Source organism: Euprymna scolopes, chromosome 24, assembly GCF_053919585.1.
Source record: "Euprymna scolopes isolate OS-2025 chromosome 24, ASM5391958v1, whole genome shotgun sequence".
Taxonomy (NCBI): Eukaryota; Metazoa; Mollusca; class Cephalopoda; order Sepiida; family Sepiolidae; genus Euprymna; species Euprymna scolopes.
In genome coordinates this window covers 54,773,002-54,800,969 of record NC_136505.1, presented here as the reverse complement: position 1 = coordinate 54,800,969, position 27,968 = coordinate 54,773,002, and the positions used below count along the sequence as shown (strand labels likewise).

The window sequence follows — 27,968 nt, the reverse complement described above, 5'->3', positions numbered from 1 at the left end:
TGAAGTATTTGAGGGCGCTTATATTTTTACAATTTAATTTTTAAATATACTAATTAATTTTTTTGCTTTCAGAAAATCCCATGGCAGGTACTATTATAACTAATAAAATAAAAAGACATGCTATAAAAGTGTCTATAAAAGTGAAACACAACAATTCAGAAATTGCAAGATTTCTAAAAGTCTCCAGACTTTTTGTTTTCAAAATTAGAAAGGAGCTAAATAAAAACAATGGGGATGAATTAATCACGAGCAAGATAAAACAGCATTATCAACGTTCTGACTCACTCTAGTTTTTCAGAAGACTGCGTGGCAGGTTTGACGAAAATCCTAGGACACGAATGCAGCATCTTGCCGAGAATCTTAACATGTCCGAAGGAACAATAAGGAATGGTTTTCATCAAGACTTCAGATACAAATCATATGTTCTTAGGCGATGTCAATTCATGTCAACAAAAACTGAAAAGAAATGTTTAATGCATGCAAAATGACTCTTAAACAAATTGGAGAATCTTTGGTTTTTATCTGATGAAAAAAACTTCGACCAGGATTACGAAGTCAATCAAAGAAATTATAGGTGACTATATGCGGACCCCACTGAAGTTCCAACTGTTATGTCACAAAGTTTGCAGCAATAGTGATGATTTTCAGTGTTGTTAGCAGTGAAGGGCACATCATGCCTCCTCATTTTTTTTTTCACGGTGTCTTAGAGTCGATGCAAATGTTTATGTCAAGACTGTTTAAACCATTTAACGATTTAACAGTTACATTTTCTATTTTGGTTAAAATGTTCTTAGATATTTTACGCACCTAGTGTACAGAGATAGAGATAGATAGAAAGGAGAGAGAAATGGGTTGATAGATATGAATAAATATTTTGTTATTTCTTTTTTTTTTTTTTTTTTTTTTTCATTACAATAGATCTGTGGAGCTAAGTGACCTTGCAATCCCTAGTTAACTTGTGCCTCTTCTCACAATTGTGGTGTCTGCAGGACCCTTAAGTACGGCCCTGGTAAAGAGACTTATTATTTTTAGTGATGCAAGACCAATATCTTAAAACATGTCAAGGTTTACGAATTTTAAAATTAATCAAAATATTTGTGTTACTTGGAGATTATTTGGGCTGTTCTCATCTTGAGTGTTATTCACACAATGTTTGGCTAATGTAATCTATGGCCTTCTTCAGGTGTATTTTTTGGAACTCTGGACGGGACGAAATTTGTAACAGAATCCTTTATTTAACCCACTCATTTAACATGCTCTCGGTCTGTCAGCCATGGTCTGGTAGAAGTCCTAAATAATTTGCAATTGCATTCTTGGTATTGTTCACACTCACGAATCAAAATTGATTAATGGTAGTGGTATAAAAATAAATTCATGGCAAGTTAGCTATGCAGATACCTTTCTGTTTCATTCCTGTGGCAAATCATTGTGGAATATATATATATATATATATATATATATATATATATATATATATATATATATAACTACTTCATTTACTCACATAAAATTAATATACGAAAGTATAGATTTATGCATAAACTTTAAGTATTTACTTCAAAAGTGCTCAATACGTAGGTAGAGCTAGCTAGTAATTTATAAAATATATATGACGATTAAGCTGCACTGAATATTCAGCGTTTCATCCACTCTAGGATTCGTTAGGCTTATGCGCCTAAGCCTGACAAATCCTAGAGTGGATGAAACGCCGAAATGGATGAAATAGCTTAATCGCCATATATATTTTATAAATTACTAAGAAAAAAAGCAACATAAAGTTTAGTCTAATCTCATTATCAATTTATTTAAACCTAATAGAGCCTTTTCAAATAAGTGAGTTGGTTGAGATTTCCCTTTGGATGGCAATTCTTGACTAGTTCACTCCTTTGAAAAGACATTGGGTTGAAAGGAACTTATGAGATTAAGCTCAGCTTTTCGTTGTTTTATTTTGTTTTTTTTTAATTTTATTTTTGCTCTGCTTTTGATATGGACCCAGATTGGGGCTACAAAAGACAACTCGGAGCATGGTATAAGGTTAAAGATATATTGAAAAAGGAAAAAGTGACATAGAAAAGTGGTGACGTAAACTAAGCTTACTTGTCAGTCAAATATCAGCAGAGTGTTCAATATCCACAACAGAATTTGGCTCTCAATTAATAGAGGATTTGGGAGAGTCAATGAATGGGAAGGTAATGATCCCATAATAACTATGTACTGCGCTCTTCGACTTCAGATTTCTTATAGAAATCGCTCTATCCTTTTTAGATATAATATTTCATATATATATATATATATATATATATATATACAATGTATATAGATATATATGCATAGATGTTGGTTGGTTGGTTGAATTTGTTTTATGGCATATCAACCCTTTTCAGGTTTTTTTAATGCCAAATTCACTCATTTTGAAAAAAAAATTTTAATAGAGTATATTTGATTTTTTCAAGTCAGTTTCTATTTAACCCATAGTTGGGACCCTAACAGGTAGTACCACTCTGGGTCAGAGTGGACCTGGAAGCAATTGCAATTAAAGAGTGGCTTAACACTCCCCAAAGCCTGCAAGCTGGGGTCTCACCATCGGATATAGTTTAAGGTCATATCCAGGATCATCTATAGATGTATATAGATATATATGTATAGATATGTGTGTGTATACATATATATATATATATATATATATAGATATATATATGTAGATAGATATATATAGAGATATATATATGTAGATATATGTATATATGTAGATAGATATATATAGAGATATATATATGTAGATATATGTATATATGTAGATAGATATATATAGATATATATATATGCAGATATATGTATATATGTAGAGATATATATATATGTAGATAGATATGTAGATAGATATATATAGAGATATACATATATATGTAGATAGATATATATATATAGATATATATGTAGATATATGTATATATGTAGATATATGTATATATGTAGATAGATATATATATGTAGATATATGTATATATGTAGATAGATATATATATGTAGATATATGTATATATGTAGATATATATATAGATATATATATATGTAGATATATGTATATATGTAGATAGATATATATATAGAGATATATATATATGTAGATATATGTATATATGTAGATAGATATATATAGAGATATATATATGTAGATAGATATATATAGAGATATATATATGTAGATAGATATATATAGAGATATATATATGTAGATAGATATATATAGAGATATATATATGTAGATAGATATATATATAGATATATATATATATATATAGATAGATATATATATAGAGATATATATATGTAGATAGATATATATATAGAGATATATATATGTAGATAGATATATATAGAGATGTATATATATGTAGATATATGTATATATGTAGATAGATATATATAGAGATATATATATATGTAGATATATATATAGGGATATATATATATATATTTATGTAGATATTTGTAGATAGATATAGAGATATATAGAGATATATATGTATGTATATATATATATATATATAAAGATATATATATGTATATATAGATATATCTTTATGTATTTAAATATTTATATATTGATATATATCTGTATATTGATATACATGTGTATATTTATGTACATTTTATTTTTTATATATATATATGTATATATAGCTATACATAGATATATATATGTATATATAGCTACATATATGTATATATAGCTATATATATAGATATATATGTAAATATAGCTATATATATATGCATATATAGCTATATATATATATCTGTATATATAGCTATATACAGATATATCTGTATATATAGCTATATACAGATATATCTGTATATATAGCTATATACAGATATATCTGTATATATAGCTATATACAGATATATATCTGTATATATTGCTATATATAGATATATATATGTATATATAGCTATATACAGATATATATATATGTATATATAGCTATGTACAGATATATGTATAGATATAAATAGATATATATGTATCTATAGCTATATATAGATGTATATGTAGCTATACATAGATATATATGTATAGATATATGTGTGTAGATAGATATGTCTGTATAGATATATATGTATATGTATAGATATATATGTATATATATATATGTATATGTATAGATATATATGTATATATATATATATGTATATGTATAGATATATATGTATATGTATAGATATATATGTATATGTATAGATATATATGTATATATGTATATGTATAGATATATATGTATATGTATAGATATATATGTATATGTATAGATATATATGTATATGTATAGATATATATGTATATGTATAGATATATATGTATATATGTAGATATATATGTATATATGTAGATATCTATGTATATATGTAGATATATATGTATATATATGTAGATATATATGTATATATATGTAGATATATATGTATATATATGTAGATATATATGTATATATATAGATATATATATAGATATATATGTATATATATATAGATATATATATATATATATATAGATATGTATGTATATATATATAGATATAGATATGTATGTATATATATATATATATAGATATGTATGTATATATGTATATATATATAGATATATATGTATATATATATAGATATGTATGTATATATATGTATATATATATAGATATGTATGTATATATATAGATATATATGTATGTATGTATATATATATAGATATATATGTATGTATGTATATATATATTGATATATATGTATGTATGTATATATATATAGATAGATATGTATGTATGTATATATATATATAGATAGATATGTATGTATGTATATATATATAGATATATATGTATGTATATATATATAGATATATATGTATGTATATATATATATAGATATATATGTATGTATATATATATAGATATATATGTATGTATATATATAGATATGTAGATATGTATGTATATATATAGATATATATGTATGTATATAGATATATATGTATATATATATATATATATATATATATATATAGAGATATGTATAGATATATTTTTTTTTTTAATTACATTTTCACCCCAAACATGGCACATTGCCACTTTGATGTAGGGGGCTACTATTAGGGACACAGGCTACAAGGGTAAGATGTCGGTTCAGGGTACACTTGAACTTCTGCATGTCAGTACAGTTGGGGAAGCAGGAACCTGGGAGGGAATTCCAAAGTCTAGCGGTTCTGGGGAAGAAACTACTGGAGTAGAACGCTCTCTTACATCTAGGGATCTCAAATGTGAAGGGGTGGGATTTTGCTGCTTGTCAGGTTTTTCAAGGATATTTACGTCGAGGGGGTACAAGTGCTTGCAGTTTGTCGAAACATTTACCGTTAAAATACTTGTAGAACAGGTAGAGGGATGCAACATTTCGTCGGGACAGAGGCTGAAGCTTGGATGACAGTTCTGGACCTATTATGTTGGCGACTCTCTTTTGAACCTTGTCAAGGTGTGAGAGACTTATAGAGGTACAGGATTTTTTCGGACGTTAGTAGCTTTCTATCACGCTAGAGAGAACCTACCTTTTTCACAACGATCCTGGCAATGCTCTCAATGTAATTGTTCCAACTCATGTTTCCTGTGAACATTAGGCCAAGGAGTTTAAAAGAAGTTCTTTGAGATAAGGAGTATTTGGCCATTGCTATTGGTGGTAGAGAAGGTTTCTGGTAGTTATTGAAGGAAATAAATTTAGTCTTGGCAGCATTGAATGTGACCATCCATTTTTGTCCCCATTCCACTACAGATTGGAGGTCATCCTCTAGTGTTTCTGCCATTTCTTTAGATATGTGTTCATTGGTTTTCCTGATGTGTCTTATAGAGCGTGGTGTCATCAGCATATATACCCATCTCACAAACAATTTTGTCAGGGAGGTCATTTTTGAATATCAGGAATAATAGAGGTCCAAGTATAGACCCCTGAGGCACTCCCACATTTATATCATATTGTTTAGATGTACGACCATCGAGAACAACCTGGATTTTTCTCTTATCTAAGAAGGATTTAATTATGTTAAGTATTCTTCCAGTGATACCGTATGATCTGATTTTCCTGAGAAGACCTTCATGCCATACCCTGTCAAAAACCTTAGATATGTCTAGAGCTACCACTCTACCCTCCCCTGCTTTGTCAAGTGAATGGTATATACGCTCGGAGATTACAGTTAGAATGTCTGCTGTTGAACGGGCTTGCCTAAATCCATATTGTTGGTCGGTCAGAAGTTTAGCATCTGTAAGGTGATGGGCTAGAGCTTGGTTAATTATGGACTCAAAATATTTTGGCAAAAAGTGGGAGGAGGCTAACGGCACAGTAATTTACTGGTTCAGTTCTTTTGCCAGAATTCTTGAAAACTGGTACCACAGAAGTAGTTTTCCAGCAGGCAGGAAAGCAAGATTCATTAAGGCATTTGTTGTAAAGTTTGGAGAGGATTTGAGCTACTTCGGCGGAGCACTATTTTAATAGCATAGCCGGGATGAGATCAGGTTCACATGCTTTTGAAGTATCAAGAACCATTCAGTGGCCTGATTTGCGCAATGTTAAGCAGGAAGTGAAAAGATATTTCGCCATGGGGCATCTCTGATGAGATCCCTGATTGCTTCCCAGTCAGCCTTTTTATAATATCTCGTTTTTTTGAGCAATGGCTCTTTCGTTTTGGCTCTGGAGTTTAGAGCGATTTCAACTATTATCACTACATGATCAGCATTCCCAAGTTGGCTGTGGGCGTTCATAACATCAGGAACTGTTGTCAAAAACAGATCTAAAATTGATGCATGTTGTTCTTGATGGTCTGGGAAACAGGTTGGAAACATAACCATCTGTGGTAGGGGATGAGTTATAGAGAAGCTATGTATTGTACTACCATCTGCGTCTGTGTAAGTAGAAAATCCAAGCCAGTTGTTGTGGTGGACATTGAAGTCTCCAAATATATGCACTTGTGCGCTAGAGTTGAGGGAAAGTGCTGTATCTATGCTTTCAGAGACTTTGTTTATTAGGGTACAGTCCTGGGTCGAGGGAGAGCGGTAGAGAAAATAAAAGTAACTAATGTTATGTTGCATGTTTAGTCTAAAGCACATAAAGGCTTGATCGTCTGATTCTAGTTTTGTTTCTCTAGTCAAGGGGAGGATGTTTTGAACATAGACTCCAAGCCTGTGCATGTCTGTCAGAGTCCTTATGGCAGAGTAGGATATATCCGGGCATGTTAAAGTAGTTAGAGGGGATGGAGGAGTGTAGGGTAGTCTCACTTAGTGCTAAGATATCCGGGGTGTTTGTTAGGAGAAATACTTCAACATCATTTAATTTAGTTCTAAGCCCACGGATGTTCGTAAATACAAGCCTCAAGGGAGGAGGCAATTTGATTTTGTTTGAGTTTTTGTCCTGGTTTAAGCGTAATTTTAGATTGTACTGTCATTTTTTTTAAGAGTTTCAGTTTAGGTAAGAAGTGCTGAACAAGTAGTTATGCAGAATCACAGGCATGCAACACAAGTAGACCATCAGCTGACCTTCCATCTACTAGGACTGTGGCCTCAGGAAAGCCCACCGGGGATGAGTGCAGGGTCCCTTTCCATGCGCGACATGGCACTACAAATATCCTGATATTATTCAACTGTTGATGGAGCAGCCACTCTTAGCACGGTCAACCCAGTCTACTTGTACTGGCATTATGGCGTTCAAGCACTCCCAAGTGCCCAGTTTAGAGGGGGATGGAATATGTTGGGAGAGGAGGAAAACGGCGTTCATTGCCCTAGTCAGGAAACAAGATCGACCACTGAGTATTTCTGTTGAATTCCTGTGCTTCGACATCTACACCTGGTGATAGACAGTGCCTATCTACTCCTTAAGCAGTTTAGGTTTGCAGACCGGTAATTTGTTTGAGTCACCAGCTCTAGGAAGGATGTCATCCAAGACTGGAGATGCCTCCCTCCCCTTAGATTTAGCTTCAGAGTTTTCCTTCATCTAGATGGATGACCTGGGAAGATCTATGGGTCCATCAGCACCGAGAGGATTTGCCCCGTACCTGGGTCCTAATCCAGGTATTTCTGCGACCCCGCGTGTGTAGGTAATGTTACTGGATTAGTATGTTACTGTAGTGTGTAGGTAATGTTACTGGATTAGTATGTCAATGTCTACTGAAAAATTGCACTCCTCAAAGTGATTAAGGGACATCGCTATTACATTGTTACTGGAGGGGGGGGTAAAAGTTCATGCAGTGGAAGTAGCTATATTTGCAACAGGTTAGTTGGAAGGAGTTAAGATATGATTTAATATTTTTCCTTTAAATTTAGAAAAAAATTTTTAATTTTTATTTATATGTTGGCTTAGGAATAGGATAATGCGTTACAGAATGGCTTGATATTAAGATTTAGTTAGAAATGTGGTTGCCCAAGCTCTGGGTATTTTAGATGGCATGAGGGTTAAGTGCTGTATCTATGCTATCAGATACAAGTAACGTCATTTTGATATGAAGTACAATACAGTACAGGTATAGATTAGAAGTAAAATAATAAGCTATGGTGTGTTCAGTATGTATAATAAAGTAAACATATATATATATATGTATATATATATGCGCAGATTTCCAGTAGATGCGAATATATGGAGGTTGTAAGTTTAAATATGTTTCCACTTCTAATGAAGATATCTTCAGCTTTCGTTTAAAAATCATGAAGTTATATTTTGCATTACAGAATATCGGTTCAGTTTTTGTATGATGAAGAGACAGCTATTGCTATGTAATGTAGATAGCTGTAAATCTAAGTACAGACTATAGCTAGGAAGCATCTACCTGGGTAAGAATAAAATAATGCATTCCTTGGCTGTAGAAATATGTAGATGTTTAGTGATAGTGACCTCCAATCGGTCAGTGTGCGAGGGTTAAGGGCTGAAGCTAAAGACCCCCCCCCTTCACGGCATGTGTAATGTATGAGTGTTAGTAGTAGCTTGGGGAGTAGAGTAGACTGTTAGTTTTTAGGAGAGGATTAACTTACATATTACAGTAGAATTATTTTTTAGAATTTATAGTCAAGTAAAGTTTAGTTATAGAAAAAAAAATATTTCCATTTTTTTTCTTTTTTATTTATTTCACATGCAAATCAGACAATGGCAGTCGTCTTGGAGGAAAAGAATATATTGGATATACGTGGCATGCAAGAGAGGGGTGTTTGTACCATAATGCGAAACTATTAGTACATGGCGTGTCGGAATTCGTAGTTAAAGACAGTCAATTAGGTCAGGCACAAAGCATTGTGTATCTATTCAGAAATAGTCTTAGTGATGTATCTAAGATCATCATATATATACATATATATGTATTGATAGATATGTATATATATATGCTTATATATATATATATATATATATATATTATTCCTTAATCGGAAAAAAAAAAAAAAAAAAATTCCGATTAAGGAATAATATATATATATACCAATCGGTACGGACCCGACTATGGAAGATCAGATAATAAATAAATGTGGATTTATAAGATCAAAGAATCCAACCTTGATCGCCCTTCGGGGCCCGTGGGGCAGTTGATAGAGACGTTGAATCTCTACGGTTCCAGATGAACATTGTCTGAAGATAGCGGTTTCAATCCCACCCAAAGCGTGCCAGAGGTAATTGGTCAAAAATGTGGTGAGACGACGACAACTACGGATGGCAGTGATGGCTGAGAATGCAGTTAGGAGATTCGAAGTTCCTATCCGTCGCGGTTACCACCTGACGAAGGCCAGAGGAAGTTAACTCATTAGCATATTATATTGTAAAATGAGCATTTATTAATTTTTTATTCATTTTTAATTGTTTTATTTAACTATTACGCTTAATTATTTTTATGCATCATTTCTACATTGTGCATAATTCTGGAGAACTGAGAATGAAAACTTCTAGCCAACTGACCTATATATATATATATATATATATATATATATATATACTAGCAGGTCTGCCCGGCTTTGCTCGGGCCCTATGTACTCTTCATAGTATTATGTGCATATGTATATATTAAAAAGTGTGAATATGTAGAATAATGTCTTTCTGTACAATAGTCTACCTTAACTACCATAGAGAAAAGACAGACAGACATTTCCACCACCAAGAATCGAAACTAAAACGTTCAGCTCACGATTTATTTTGCCTCTGCTGTCAGTGACTGGGCTATGAAAACATGTTTACTACAAGGCTAAAAATTAAAACATGAACCCATAATTGAGATTGTCGGACTGACTTCCTCATCTTGGTTGTTATCGTCACAACGTTTCGGCCGTTTTGCCCTCCGGCCTTCATCAGGTGTTTTGTATCGAACTGGGGAACCGTTTGTTAGGAGTCTCGAACCCAACCCTTTATTATTATTACGGGGGTACCGTGTTCGGACTCCAGTTAGGCTCTGGGACATAGTTGCTGATTCTCTGTTTTGAATGTTACCCCCGTAATACTGCAAGCAAAGACCATATGTGGGGGAAACCCCACATATAAGTTATTGGTCAATGTAGGGGAAACTCTTCATTCCAATTGTCAATATTCAGCTCCCCTACTCCCCGGGGAGCTGGTCCCCATTTCCTCCTCACTCTCCACATTAAAAACGGCCTTGTGCCTAATTTGCTCAGTGGGGAAGCAAATAAATACCCTGTTGTTCTTGGCCTTCAGACCGGGATCAAAGTGTAGGATCTGTTCTGCAGATGCTGCACTTAAGATAATTTGTACCAGTCAATCGAGGGGAAACTCTCTATACTGGAACAATTATTATGTTTGGTCACAACCAGAGTGCCCCCTTTTTACCCTACTGTTAGGGGAGCTGGTTTCCCCCCCCCCCACACACACATTAAAAACGGCCTTGTGCTTCATTTGCTTTCATGGGGAAGTAAATAAATACAATTAAATAAATATAAAAGAGGGTTTTTAATATTAATATCAATAAAAAAGAAAAACAAATTTATAGGAGTATAGGTATATATATATATATATATATATATATATATATATATTGTCACGGGAAAATAGAGAATAATGCAGAAGTGACCATTTCTCCCCCCTCTCTTTTTAAATTCATTTTGAATATCTATCCCCCAGACACCCCCACATCACTCCATTGCTATCGAGACATGCGACAACCAAATATCCACGTATCTACCCATAAAAGGAAGCAAGTTAAACACCCCATCGCCATCCCCCCTTCCACCGAGTGATTCATCAAAAACACGTGCCAAGGTCACAACGAGAAATCATCCAGACACCCCACCTCCCACCCTAAATGAAGCAGCGCACGGAAAAAAAGAGGAGGAAAAAAATTTTTGGCAGGAGTGGCGTGCACGGAAGAGAAGCAACAAGCAGTTTAAAAAAAGAATGGAGCTGATCACATTGTCGAACGAATGTCAATAATAAAAATGCGACAGATGTCAACCAACATGATTCGTTTGATAAATTGGAAGTTCACTCGACTTAATCCTCATTCCTGGAGCCAGAAAGGGAACACAGAAAAACTATGAAAACACCTTGGCTTAGAGACATTGGGATGACATATATCCTCGAGTGGAAAGGATGTGTTAAACAGCAATAACGCGACTTAGGCAGTGAAATGGCGACTCTCTCAACTGGAGCCGAAAAGGGAATTCATCAGAATTACGAAATTACCTTGGTTCAAGATATGGGAAGGACACAGCCGAACGTTGGTGATTGAGAAACAAGCAAGAAAGAAACACGAGGGAAGACAAATGGACAAGCGAACTTTGAAGGATATCGACTCGCATGTCGGCAAACTGGGACTGCCTCACATTATAACATCAGAACATTGAATCTTGTCGGATACCTAATCATCGGTTGAATGCACACCCTCACAGTTGAGTACTATTCAATATCCCCCGTCTTATCTCACAAATGTCGACTTTCTGAATTGAACTGTTTTTTTTATTTTGAAAGATTTCTACTGCCTCAACCATTTTCAATGCGAAAAAAAAAGAAAAGATAAAAAGAAAAGGGAAGGAAAGAAAAGAGACTATATTCATTTGAACTGTTTTCTTTAGTGTTACTCCCCCCCCCCCTGGACCCGTTGGACACTGTCTGTATGTCTTCTTATTATTTTCTTTTAATATTTTTTCTTGATTATTGAATTTTTAACACACAATAAATGACATGCGTATAATATATAAACAACTATGTTTTTCCGTTATTCATTGCCTGGTATTTCGTCAACCGTGAATCTTATAAGGAAATTCCATGATGGAAGTATTGTCCAGAACCTGGGTAAGTGCTACTGGGTTGTGATAATTTTACAGCCAGCACGTACATCATTTTTATTTTTTATTTTACGATACGTTTCGGGGATAAATTCTCTTTTGGGATTTTTCAACCAGGACGTATCGTCATAATATATATATATATATATATATATATATATATATATATATAGCCAGTAGAGTTTAGTTTCCTAGAAGTACATCCAATCAAACAACATGTGTCTACCAAAGAGTGCTCAATGAGTGAACAGAGCAGGTATATTAAATTTATTTATACAAACATTGATGGATACATATGTGCATACATGTTTCTGTAATCACCCGCATTGGGGGATTACGTCTTCAGGCCAAGAATTATAATCGATAATTGATATTTCAAACAAAACATTTTCTTATTTCGTTTACAAAGTTAGAATGTAACATGGGTGGAGGTTATGAGCCGGGAGAGGATGCACCAAATAACAAGGATTATTTACTAAAATTAATAATGAAAATGGATGACTTACTCAAAAGGATGAAATGGAAAGCTACCTTTTTTCTACTTGATAAGGATGATAACACCAGAAAAGAAAGATATGGATTTAAAAGCATAAGATCACCACCAATAATTCCACAATTAGTGCTATTCGAGAAGGATCTCTATTCACTTATTATAAATTTAGAATTCCACAAAACCAAAAATCATTTCCCCAAAAAACTCGACAGTATTGTAGGAGAGATCAACAAATCACAGCATATCCTTGTTAAGGCGGATAAGACCAGAAACTTTTATAAATTAGACAAGCAGAAATATAATAACCTAGTTCAGAAGAATTTGAAAAAAGACTATCGCAAGGTAAAAAATAGCAACATAATTGATTTGATAAATAAGGACAGTAAAAAAAATCACAGATGAATTACAAATCAGTGATAGAGTAAATAAGCTTAGAGGAAACGAAGCATATATCCTTTTAAAGGATCATAAACCGAGCTTCCACACAAAACCAACAAGATTGATCAACCCAACCAGACCCGAAATTGGAAAGATTAGTAAAAGAATATTGGAGAGGATCAATCTAGAATTAAAACGGAAATTCAACCTGAACTTATGGATAAATATGGCGGATCCTGTAAAATGGTTTCTTAACATTGCCAACAAGACAAAATGTGCTTTTGTGCAATTTGACATAATGGATTACTACCCGTCAATCACAAAGGATCTTTTTGGAAAGGCAATTGAATTTGCTAAAACCCATACCAATGCCTCCGATGAGGATTTTGAAATCATTATGAAATGCCGCACAACTGTCCTTGTCTATGATGAAGAACAATGGGCTAAAAATGGCCAAAACGACTTTTTCAGGGTATCAATGGGATTCTGCAGAAGCAACAGATCTTGTTGGACTTTATATAATTTATAATTTAGCAAAAGATAACACTACTGATGGAAGGGACATAGGCTTATATCGTGACGATGGGCTAATAATAATGAGGAACACTACAAGGGTTAAATGTGATCACGTTAGGAAAGCAATCCATAGGGACATGAAAGATTTTGGCCTAAAAGTAGAAGTTAATGCTAACTTAAAACAGGTTAATTTCCTTGACGTTACTTTAGATCTTGATTCAAATACTTATAAACCATATATGAAGGATAACACTAATCCTATTTATATACACCCACAGTCTAACCATCCACCATCCATTATTAAACATATACCGTTATCTATTGAAAGTAGAATAAGTAACAATTCATCTGATGAAGTAACTTTCAATGATTGAAAAGCTATTTATAATACAGCACTTAAAAATAGTGGGTATAAGGGCATAGATATAAAATATAAAGTAACTAATGCTAGCACAAATAGATCTAGAAATTGTAATAGGAAGGTGATTTGGTTTACACCCCACTTTAATAGTATGCTGAAAACAAAACTCGGTACAAAATTTTTACAACTTATTAACAAGCATTTCCCACTAAATAATATATTACATAAAATATTTAATAAAAATACATTAAAATAAGGTTATAGCTGTGGGGATAACTTGGAAAGAATTATAAAAAACATAATGGAAGAATCTTAAGGATGACTAATAGAGAAAGTGTAAATATTAGTGATAACACGGCTGTGAATAAATGTAACTGCCAAAAACCTGAGGAATGCCCAATAAAAATGTCTAACCTCATCAGTGGTATAGCAGGCTAGGATATTCCCAGAAGAGAACCCAAGGGATGAAAGATTTTACATAGGTAGTACCCAAATGACATTCAGAAATAGATTCTATGGACATGAAAAATCAAACGTATGAAAAGAACACTTCCTTATCGTTATACTACTGGAAATTAGTTAGAGAAAATAAAACGCCTAGGATAGAATGGAAGATTATTAGAAAGGTCAATACTTGCCATTCATTAAACTCACCATGTCCATTATGCTTATCAGAAAAACTTGAGATAACTAGGTTTAAGAATAGGGATAAACTGTTAAATGTCAAACAAGAAATGCTATATCATGCAAACATTTCAGAATACATGCACCTAAAGAGCTCTAAGTTAAGAAGATCAGAACAACTACGATTACAACTATCCCCCATCCAATAACCTCCCCAAAAGAGGATGAGTGAGGTCGTAACTATGATCCTACCTGTATGGATTACATAGGTCGCTTAATATTCTATTTTCTCAAGCAGTTATAACATTACTAACCTAAATAAATACCTGTATGATAGTATACTTTAACCAAACGGTAATGGATTGTTGGGTGAACCTCGAAATAATGTATGCATATGGATATTTTTGGGTGTGTGCATGTATGTGTATATGATCTGTATGTATATATATATATATATATATATATATATATATATATATATATACGTGGGTAGGAAAAATAAAAAAATAAAGAAACAAAGGGGAATGAATAAAGACAAAGGTAAGTACTACAATATATAAGCCTTTATACTCCGTTTTTATGACTTAAATGCTCTGAATTTTTGTCATATGTTATTATATATTATTGTTATATCTTTATATATTTTATGTATATCTGTGTAAACCTCGAAGGAGTACTTGCTAAATCTGAGGATAGACCTATAGACTTCAAGCTGAATTCACTATAAATTTTTACGTACAACTTAGAAAAAAGTAACAAGCGGGTAGGGACGGGTAATATAACTATGTGTGTGGGGTTTGATAAAAAGAATTATGTAGTGAATGAGTTCATTCATATTTCTGTTTTAGATCTATCATTTGGTGACAGTGTACATATATATATGTCTGTATTTTGTGTAAATATGTATGTATATGTGTATTTATGTATGTGTGTATGTGTATGTATATATATATATGTGTGTGTGTATATATATATATGTGTATGTATGTATATGTATATATGTTAAAATAAGCTGTCTCGTATACGATGATTATAATGATGTATATTACAAGAATGTATGAGTGTCTGGGTATATATGTATGTATGTTATGGATGTATATATACGCCCGAGTAAACTATAATAATATGCTGCTTCATATAAAAGGGTTACCACACTACGGAAGTTAAAAGGCACTTTATTATTAATAAAGTTTTTTGTATTTGTGCATGTATTGCTGTGCTTTTATACGTTGTGAGTCAGCGGGTATCTGTGCGTCCATGTGTGTATATATATGTAAGTATATACGTGAGTCTATATTGATATCTATATGTGTCTCGTATATATCTGGAGATTTGGGGACACGTATAGATGGGGATGTGTGTCTGAACCTGCAGATAGTCTGACTGTGTGTATATATTGTTGTGTATGCTGGTATGCATGTGCATGTATATGTTATACGTATCTGTATGTATATATATGTGTATATATATATATATATATATATATATGATCGAGACGTGTATCCGGTTAGGGTCCACAGGTTTTTAAAGTTCCCAATCGACAGTCTTATTATTGTTGTTATTATTGATATTGTTGGTTTTATTAATATTATCAATATTATAGAAATTATTATTATGTGGATTGTTAGTGGGATTAACATTATTAGTTTTGGTATAGTAACAGTCATAATATATGATATCCAGGTGTGTGCATGGATGTATGTGTTTGAGGGTCGGGGCATTGATATAACTGCGTATGTGAATATAAATATAAACAGATTATAACTGTATGTGAGCATTATGTATCTATGTATGTGTATGTGTGTATATATACACGGATGTATCAAAGTGTGTGTGTTTATACGTGCATTTATATATATGTATGCATGATGAGGTTGATAACTTCCGGGGTTTTATGTTTATTTTTTATTTTTATTTTATTTATTTATTTTATTTTATTTATTTATTTTATTTATTTTAATTTTAATTTTATTCTTGTGTGTCGTTATAGTTATTGTTTGTTTTCAGTGCGTGTGTGTGAGTAAAATACAGCGAACAGTGTATATCAACTGAGTATAGGTATAAGCGTATGTTTGCTTCGTGTGTATGTGTGTGTGTGTGTGTGGATTGAAAGACACCGGTCAGTACTCAATGGCCACAAGGAATGTTTTTAATTTACTGACTGCGAGACAAATATACTAAATTCTCAAGTACCTTATGTTGTAAAAACCAAAAGATGGGATAGATAAACTTAAAAAGAGAATATAAAAAAAAAAGAAAAAAAAACAAGATGTTTATTATCTTCAAAGACCTCACTTATCCTCTCCCGGCTCATAACCCCCCCCCCATGTTACATTCTAACTTTGTAAACGAAATAAGAAAATGTTTTTGTTTGAAATATCAGTTATCGATGATAATTCTTGGCCTGAAGACGTAATCCCTTAACGCGGGTGATTACAGAAACATGTATGCACATATGTAGCCATCAATGTTTATATAAATAAATTTAATATATATATATATATATATATTACTACTTCATTTACTCACATAAAATTAATATACGAAAGTATAGATTTATGCGTAAACTTTAAGTATTTACTTCAAAAGTGCTCAATACGTAGAGCTAGTTAGTAATTTATAAAATATATATGGCGATTAAGCTACACTGAATATTCTGCATTAAAAAAAAAAGAAAAAAAAAGGAAAACGTCTACCTTAAACCACTAACATAGTTCTAAAACAGATCCTTTATTCGATAAAATGCATGCCCATTGGCTGATAGGAAGGGGCGCGATGGATACTAGAAAGCTGATTGGCTAACTAAAAATCCTCAACATATATAAAAACAAGAAACAACCACAGAATTCGCGCATAAGCCTGACGAATCCTATAGTGGATGAAACGCAGAATATTCAGTGTAGCTTAATCGCCATATATATTTTATAAATTACTCTATATATATATTCCATATCACTACCAAATATTCTAAAAAAATAATAATTTTCAGACTTATGACCCTTGAAAATGTTTGTCTGAACGAAAAGCGCTTTGGGTATATTTTAACGATCCTTTTTTAATCGACTTATTTATTTTATTTAATTGTACATATAACTTGCCCCATTATATATATAATTTTTTTTTTCTTTTCCTCACCCCGGTTTCCATTTTTTAGTTGATTGAATTTACGATATGGTTCACTTTTTTATAATTATTCTAAAATTTTGCCAATCGAATAAAGATATATATATATATATATATATATATATATATATATATATATATATATATATATATATATATATATATTGTCCGTGTGTGAAACATCTTTCACAAACACCTCTCAGAATATTTGGTCTATACAGTTGAAACTTTATATATAAAGTATTTGGATCCCCGGAACATTTTCGATTTGGATTTTAGCCTGTAAGGGGTCAAAATACTTGATCTTGGCAGGGGTTAATTGACTAACTTTTGAGCATACATTTTTAGTTTGAAGTAGCTTAATTTTTAGCGTTTTTTATCCTTCAAACGGTAATGAGGAAGGTTGAAAGTGCTAACTAACGAATAAGACAGGAGCGTTGAATGTTTTGGTTTCAATTCCAGTTGATGGCACCGAAGTCATTTTTTTTTTTTAATTTTGAAATCATTAATATATATATATTGGGTAGAATATAATGAATAATAGAAAATTTGCTCTATAATACTAATTACAAAATCTGTATGAATTAAAATATCATATTTAAGCATATTCTATGACTGGGCAACGCCGGGCGGCCTGCTACTATATATATATGTGTATATATATATATATATATATATATATATATATATATATATATATATATATATATACACTTAAGAGCCTACCTCTTTGGAAGGTGTTTCGTTTATCTAATTAAGAGTACAAAACAATATATAAGTAACATTAATGTGTTTTGTATTTCATGAAAGGTTACCATTTCTTTCTTTTTTCTTTTACCATTTTGTACTTAATGGCTCGTATCTGTTCTTTAATTTCTCTTCTCGTTGCCAAAGTGTTAGTCGGCATTGGTATAGCCGTCACAACAAAGCGCTCATGTCAATTAGTTCAAATAGACTTGCTTTTGCAACAGCTGCACTAAGAAACTTCAAAATCTCTCACTGGAAACCAAAAGAGTGCTTCTGTTGATTAATATTAATGTCAATGAATTAAAGACACACGGATAGGAAATAGATGAAACTGCTTACCTTGATAGATGCTGCACTCTATTAGATTGGAGAAGGCAACAATCAAGCTATGATCAATGTACAGGTATTGCATTTCTGCTTATGACTCATGGAAAGATAAACAAAAACAGAAATTCTGAAGAGATTCGTCCTTTCAATCAGTTCGTTTACTGATAAAAGCTATATTTCAAACTTAATCATCATAATGTCTATTGGAGTCCTGACAAGACATGGAAATATTGAAATGTTGATAGATCTACGTACACTCTTTACAATTATTTATTTATATATAGGTGGTGTTTATTTATATATATATATATATATGCATATACATGAGTATATCTGTGTGTGTGTTTTTATTTTTATTTTTTTAATTTTTATATTTATTTTATTTTAAAAAATTTTTTTAAATATTATTTTTTTTCATATATCCTCCTTCATCCACATCCTTATGATTCCATATTTTGCTATATTTATTCAATCCATGTCTTGCAACTTTAATTCAATGTAATTGACTTACTTAATTTCTTAAAGACCTTTAATAGTCAATGAATTTAAATAGATAAATGCATTTAAGTTGGATGTAACTAAACCTGCTTTAAGAAGACGCATGTTAGTGACTGCAAACAACGCCCCCCTCCCAATCTGCATAAACCTGTAACATGTCAAAAACCCATATTAAATATACGCAACACCCAAGGGCGACAATCCAGAGCCAATGTGCTGAATTGCCTGCTTCTCTCTCCCTTCAGTATTTATTTTTATCTCTATATTTCTTAACCCCCATGTCCACTTCCAAAACTCTATCCATTTTATGCATGTCCTCCCTTTTTTTCACCTTCTCTACCTCTCTCCCCCCTCTCTCTATCTCTCCCCCCTCCCCCTCTCTCTATACCTTTCATAGATTCCTGTCCATGTCTGGTTGAACAGCTTAAACCCTCCTAACCCCTACCACCTTCTAATGTTTATTAAATCTTAAAACTTAAATTTGAAATTCTCCCACCTTCCTTTCCTTACCCCTCTCTCTATCTATCTATCTCTCTTCCCTCCCCTCCCTATATTCCTATCCGTGTCTAGCTGAATTTCTTAAACTCCCCCCTAACCCCTACAACCGTCTAATGTTTATTAAACCTTAAAACTTAATTGTTGTCGATCTCTACCCCTCTTTTTCTTCACTTTCTTTCCCCCTTTTTTTTCGTGCTACTTCTAATATCACTTTTCCAATCATAATGACCATTTGTGTAATATCTGATGAAGTTACTAGATTTTTAATACGATTCGGTAACCGAAACATGTGTAACTAAACAGATAAAACGGTAATAAAAAATAAAACATATATATATATATATATATATATACATATAGACATATATACACACATATATATATACACATATATACACACACATATATATAATATACATACACACATATATATACACATATACATATATATATACACATATATATATATATATGTATATATACATATATATACACACACATATATATACACACACATATATATATATATATATATATATATATATATATATATATATATATATATATATATATATACACACACACACTAGCATTTCGGCCCGGCGTTGTCCGGGTGCTGGAGGTGTATGCTGAGCAAAAAAAAAAACAAAAAAAACCGTCAATTTTTTTAACTTTGACCCCTATTATGACCCCCTTAACATTTATTGTTTTGGGCTCAAACCAAGTTATTAAGTTAGATCCATGTCCAAGGAACCTATATCTAAAATTTCAAGTGTTTAGACCCAAAATTGTCGGAGGGGTTTGGTAAAGTTTTCAAAGGTCAAATAGTTGAACTTTGACCCCTTAACAACCAAATTTCTGGCAGAAAACATCGATTTTCCCAAATCTCAGTACCCTGTATATCAAATTTCGAGTCTGTAGACTAAAAATTGACAGAGTTATTACATAGGGAAATGTACACAGACACACAGATACGTTCACTTTTATAGATATATAGATATACATATATATATATATATACACACACACACACATATGTATATATATACATACACACACATATGTATATATATATGTATACATACACACACACACATATATATATACACATACACATACACACACACACACACACACACACACACACACACATATATATATATATATATATATATATATATTATATTTTGGCAGCAGATTGTTATTCAGGCACGTCTTGTTGAACAGCCGATCTTGATGGATATTTTTTCAATTTGCCGGGCGGTCCTTTCGGTAGGCAGCTTATGCAGTATGACAATAGTGCCATAAAACAACATCTAACAGCCCACGATAAAACTACAGTCATTAGAAATATCTTAACTAACAATATTAAAATCAGATACCTTAACAACTGCACACGACGATTAAAATTACTAGAAGCCATACTTATAAATGACGACAGCCCTTTTTGAACCGGATCTCATTTAATACCGGGACAAACATACTCACAGTATTTAATAATTAATTAGAAACTAAATAAATAAACTATGCAATGAGAAAATCGAAATTAAAATTAAATAAAAATAATTCGACCTAACTCCCAGGCACCCACCTCTATAACCAATTAATAATAATAAAAAAAAAAACTATAATTACACCAAGCCTCATAGAACACTAAAACGAAAACAACAACAATCGCTCCTGAAGATAATCGGATACACCGATAGAAAGCACTCAAGAACAATGAGAATAATATGGCCGAAACACAACCTTTGCGCATCATACTGCATAAGCTGCCTACCAAAAGGACTGCCCGGCAAATTGAAAAACTATCCATCAAGATCGGAAAAAAGAATAACTACGTGTTCAGCAAGACGCGTCTGAACATATATATATGAAATAAGTATTACAGTTAAGTTTACCAAAATAATCTAAGATGGCAAAACTAAAGTATATTATAAATATTGAAGAGTTAATATTTATAAAGTAATCTCAACCAGATGTAAAAGCTCGATAAAACCAAATAGGAAATAGAGCTTATAATAAGAACAAGTAGTTAATAAAACATGTTAAAAACCACTTTGAAAAAGAGTTAAAAAACATATTTAATTTTAAAAAGGAAGCACAAAATAAGTGGATAGTCCTTAATCCACAGAGTTTCAAAGAAATACTTTCCTTCTCATCAGTGGGTAGGATTTAGCAAAATGCGGGATCGGATTTTGCTTGCAAAAGTATTTGATGAAACTACAAGTAAGTAATAGATCTTACTTGGTAACAAATAGTGAAAGAGAGGGAATATGGTGAAGAAAAAGGTGATTCGACATGCATGGATAGTTTGGTGAAGTGTAAAATATCTAATAACGGTAAAATCCAAAAAAGTTTCCATTTCCACAAGTAAAATACAATGTATATATATACCCCTCCCCTGACCTCATTCACACTTTCATCCCATAATAACGAACATTTCTGTAAAAGTCTGAGGAAGCTACAGACGGCCAAAAAGCGGCCGGGTACCTGAAACAATAATATAACTTAACAGAAAGATACGGTAATAAAAAATAAAACGCATATTTGCTCTACAACAGTATTGAGCACTTTCTTCAGTTTTTATTAATTACCATTTCCACTAAATATATATATGTATATATATATATATATATATATATATATATATATATATATATATATATATATATATATATATATATATATCCAGATTGATTGTTGTCTTCTCTAATCCAATACGGTGCATCCTTGGATATGGAGATACATCTTCGCATTCAGAAAAAGCCAGCATGCATTTGGAACTCTAGAAAAGCGACTGTGGTGTAATCGTGGGATCTCTGTCAAAACCAAGATTAATGTTTACTCTACCTGTTCTTACTGTTTTACTTTACTCATCAGAGTGCTGGACAACACGGAGTCGGCACTTAAAGTAACTTGAGCGAGTCCACCAGAAATGGCTCAGGTTAATTTTGAATGTAAAATAGCAGTCACTGACACCTGACACGGGCATTCTCACGAAAGATGAGTGAGGATTGAAGCGATGGTGATGAAGAACGAATTGCATCATGCTGCTGTGATGGACGATGTAAGGCCGCCTAAGCAGTTGTCTTACGCCGAGCTTAAGATTGAGAAACATTCTCAGCATGATTCAAGGAGACACTTCAAGGATTGCATAAAAGATGATCTTAAAGCCTTCAAAATTCCTGTTCAAAACCGGGAAACTCTAGCAGAATGTTGGCCCGAATGGAGAAGACTAGTTAGAGGTGGATATGAAGTTTTTGAAAGGGAAAGAAGCGACCATGCTTAACTGAAGAGAAACCTTAAGAAGGGCACTGTGTCAGTTTTATCTGATGCGTTGAACAGTCGGAAATGTCAGGCATGTGATTAGATGTTCCTCTTCAAAGCTACTCACATTAACCACAGGGAAAAAACAAAAACAAAACACATGCTGTGGGAAGAGGGAGCAGAAAAGCGGAGGCAGAAATGAAACCAGTTTCAACACTCAACTTTGTCTGTCACATATGTGCAAGTCAACTGCTGGACTGAGAAGTCACTTTTGGGCTCACGGACGTGGTTTGGGTGTCACTGACGATTCACCCAGCAACTGTGGTAAGGGTGATCATGAACATTTAGATGACGAGTGTTTATTAAGATGAAGCAATTGCCATATATATATATATATTGTGATGTGCCCATTCTGAGGTTATCTTCTTTTTTTATAAATTAACTTAAAACAAAGGAATGTTTTATCTCAAATCGCATGGAAGTTCGCTATAGAGAGGTACACGCCAGCCCGTATTTCATCGACTTCCTCCACCAAAAAAAAGAGCATCCAAACGATTATCTGCTCTTTTCTCTGGTTTAAATACGATCTATAGGCTTGTGTGTTGTATAAAATATATTTTAGATAGATGGATGTTTTTCTTAGCCATCAGCTAATCATCGCTGCAATAAAATGTAAGTTAGAAAAGTCTCAGCATATATTTTGGGCATGAAGAGATAATTCAACATGTATATATATATGTATGTATATATATATATATATATATATATATATATATATATATATATATTTCTTTTGTTTAATTTTTTCTTTGTTTTATTTTAATGAACAGAATCAAAGAACGAACAGGTAATATATACAAATTTAAAAAAAAATGACAATAATATTTAAGTTCATTTTTTTTTTCTTGAGCTCTCAACGACGAATCAAAACGGATTCACAACCAAAAAGAAGGCTTATAGGGTTATTCCCCTTTTACCATTGATTCGCCATTTGTTTATAGTGTTTTTTTTCGTTCTTTCATATGATGAACTTTTCTTTCTGTCAAGCACTAACGAAATCTGAATTTTTCTATTTTTAATAGTCCTCTTAAAGAGATCCGATATTTCCTTTATTATTTACAAATGGAAAGAGTGAAAGATGAACCAACCTTTGTTTTACTCTGAAGGACAACGACGATATACAATTTCTGTATTTCTCGTGATGTTCATTTTATCAGCAGAGTTCAGACGTCTTTCTTCTTCGAACTCCTGTCTGCAACTAATTTGGCGTTTAAAATTCTTAACAGCTAGCCTTTTCCGAAAGAGACGGTGGATACGTTTTCTCTGAATTTTAAATATATCAGCGTTTTTCTTTCTTCTTTTTTTTTTTATTTCACTCTTAGATATCGCCGTTGTTGCTATGGTAACGGCTTGTTTGTCTTACGTTTTTTGGATTTTTTATCATTAAATTTATTTGTTTTTTATTGATACGATATTGATATACTTTAACTATCGTCACAATATATATATATATATATATATATATATACACACATTAAAGTTATATATTCAAATGTACTCATATATTTATATAAAAGCTAAAACTGAAAATATGGGGAACACACACACACATACATGTATCTGCTGTTTTTGATAGTGTATAAAACTTTATCCACATATACACATGGTATTTCATAAAACTCTTTAAAAATGTTGTGAGTGTTATTGTATTTGAATAAAAAGTTAGTGTAAAATTTATGAATAGTTTAGTTAGGGGAGTTATTTATACATATATATATATATATATATATATATATATATATATATCATTTTGTTCTCTAGTTATAAGACAGGTGTTTTGGAGTATTTTCTGATCCTTTAAATTTTGGCAAAAAGATTAAATGTACAAGAATTCCTGCACATGCCACTTTTGATTTCAGCATGAAGCTGCCAAAGTAATGCAAGATGCGATTAATGAATTCCAAGGAAGCCCTGAAGAAGTGCGCATTACCATCGCCAATGTGGATTTGGCTTTGGCACGGGGAGATGTTGAGCTTGCACTGAAGACTCTAAGAAATGTGAGCCCAGAACAACAATACTTTGTGCATGCCCGAGAGAAGATGGCAAATATCTATCTTAATTATCGCAATGACAAAAGACTCTATGCCAATTGCTACAGGTAAGATTGATAGTTTTTATTTACATCGTCGGGTTAGATATTTTCTTTTCTTTATATCTAAAGGCTTTTTATATAATCACATAGATTTTTGAAAAAGATTTATTTTGGTAGCACAATCAGCAACCAAATTAAAACTGTTCAAAGTTTGTTGGAAATTAGATAATTTATCCTTTTCTGTACTGTTGGCCCAAAGGCCAATTTTCAGCTTACAAGTAAAAATGCGGGCTTGAACCAAGTTAAAAATTCATATAAATGTAACATGATCTTGTGGTAAATGAAATATTTTTCATAATTGAAGGAATAATTATTAGATCATGCCAGCATAAACATTGAGTAAAATCCTATTACCTCTCAATAAATGTGCAGGAATAATATTTAAGTGCAACTTTGACTATTCATATGGGGTTTATTTTAACAGCTAAAACATTGGCTATTCGTAATATACACAAGGACCCGTGGTGCAATGGTTAGAGTACCTAGAAAATCAATTGTAAAAGTAATATTCTCCTGAAGATTGAAGGTTCAATTCTCAGCGTGGGAGACCGAAAAATATAATTGTGAATTACTTAAGACCTCTTTCCATTCATGGCTGATGAAATGAGAGCTTGCTACCCCCGTAATGTAAATAAAGGATTCTGTTCAAAATCTTTTCTATTCGAAATTCTCGAGTTGGACATAAACATTCCCAAGTTTAACAAGATACACCTGAAGAAGGTCGGAGGTTACATCGACCGAAACGGTATGATAATGACACTCAAGATATGAATAGTAGTCCGAAAATTTCAAATAATACATTGAGACATTCATAATATAGTTTATAGCACAGTAGGGAGCGAGGTAATTTTTTTTCTTTTAAAAGTAAACATTTTGATGTAGAGCATATGAAAACAGACAGAGACGTAATTTGATAAAGCAAAAATGTAATTCAACAACGTTTTCAACTTGGAATTCTTTTTTTTTTCTGTGTGTGAAAAACAATTTTAAATGTTAAGTCCACCCTAGTGACAAGTGTCTCTTTTTCCTTTTATATGCATAGAGTCAAACAATATTGCATTAAGTTGAAGAACACCAACATTTAAAACTACGTCACTGAAAATAGTAACTTAATTTGAAGTAACCTGAAAAAGAATGCTATTAATGATACAAGCGAAAGAATTGTAGATTTTTGAAGAGGAAAGATTAAATTTTAATTGCATCCATATTTTATCAAAGTAACCCCTGAAATAAATCTATTATCACAAATTGAAATTGAAGTTAATTTATATTATACTAGCGATGGGTACCCGGTGTTGCCCGGGTGTTTGGGGGGGGGGGTAAAAAAAAAGTAAGTATGAGGATCGAACCCGAACCGTTGAGGCAAAGTTGTAAATTAAAGTGTGAAAAAAAAAAAAAAATACGATGTTAACCATTGCCACACCGCGACATGCTAAACGGAACACGTTTGAATTTATTTAATTAGTTGGATTTAGCAGGTGCCCGTTTTAAATGAGGTCAAGTTTTGACTGAGGGATAGTATTCATTTACTGCTGAACGCTCCCCCCCCCCCGAAGATGTTATAGGAAAAAGACTAACCCACATGCGGCGAGCGACAAATATTGAATATTTATCTTCCCGAAATCGAGCAAATTAAATAGACAGGCGAGCTTCGTTGTTAAGTGTGAGATATTATGATTTGTATATGATATAAAAAGTTGCTAAGCGAGCGACCGCTTCTCTGAAAGAAGCCTTTTGTAGACACACAGAAAAAGCGAACATACATACATACATTTTCGCTTTTATATTTATAGATTTCTTTTAGTCTGTCTGTCTGTTACACTTTTCTTTTTTTAGAAATTATTGGGTCAATCTGGCTGAAATTTTGTATCGAGCTTTATCATGATAAAGTGCAGCGAACTAAGTATTATGGTATCTGTTTTATGCACATTTAGGGATTAATAAGGATTAGTATTTAATGCAAAAATGAGTACCAATCTAACCATCAATTTGGCATAAAGTATTCATTGTAATTTTTGCTCGTTTTTAATAGACTAAAAAATCCAGTTTCACTATATTTACCTGTTTTCACACATTTGCAATTTCTTTCTCAATGATTGGTTCTGAAACACATGAACCTGAAAGTGAAAGTCAACTGTATAATTAGATAATTCTATGTATTGTAAACCAGTCAGGTTAGTGTTTACACTGACTGGTTTACAGAACCTAGAATCATCGACCATACAGTTGATTTCCACTTTCAGATGCATGTGTTTCAAGACCATTAATTGATAAAGAAATGACAAATAATTTCATAATTACGAATGGTAACAAATTAATTACAATACGCATCGAGAAAATGCACTCTGAGTGTCATGTCATATCAACTTTGATAGTTCCTATTGCTGTATATGCAACTTATATACTGCATAATTACATTGACACACTAGTTCTTGTCAGATCACTGATGTTAAGCAAAGTTGAGCCTAGCTAGTACCAGATGAGTGACCATTTGGTAATTCTAGACACTGTATGTGCTCTCCGCTTATCTCGGCATTGTTTCCAGTACACTTACTACTGGTATTTAACAATGCCAACTCAGGAGAGGTGTGGTTGGAAATTGTGCAGCTGTTGCCACAAAAATTCTATGCACAGGCACTCTTACAGTGGATGTTCATAGTGTGTCAAGATTGAAGGAAGCTA

At 32.4% G+C, this 27,968-nt stretch overlaps 1 protein-coding gene across 1 annotated transcript in view; it reads left to right on the top strand.

The window, feature by feature from the left end:
- Nucleotides 1–27,968, top strand: part of LOC145246709 (tetratricopeptide repeat protein 21B-like) — a 1,013,541-nt gene that overhangs the window by 563,406 nt on the left and 422,167 nt on the right. The window contains exon 19 of the mRNA XM_080108443.1: nucleotides 25,054–25,292. Coding sequence (XP_079964569.1) covers nucleotides 25,054–25,292 — 239 coding nt within the window. The remainder of the gene's footprint in view (nucleotides 1–25,053; nucleotides 25,293–27,968) is intronic.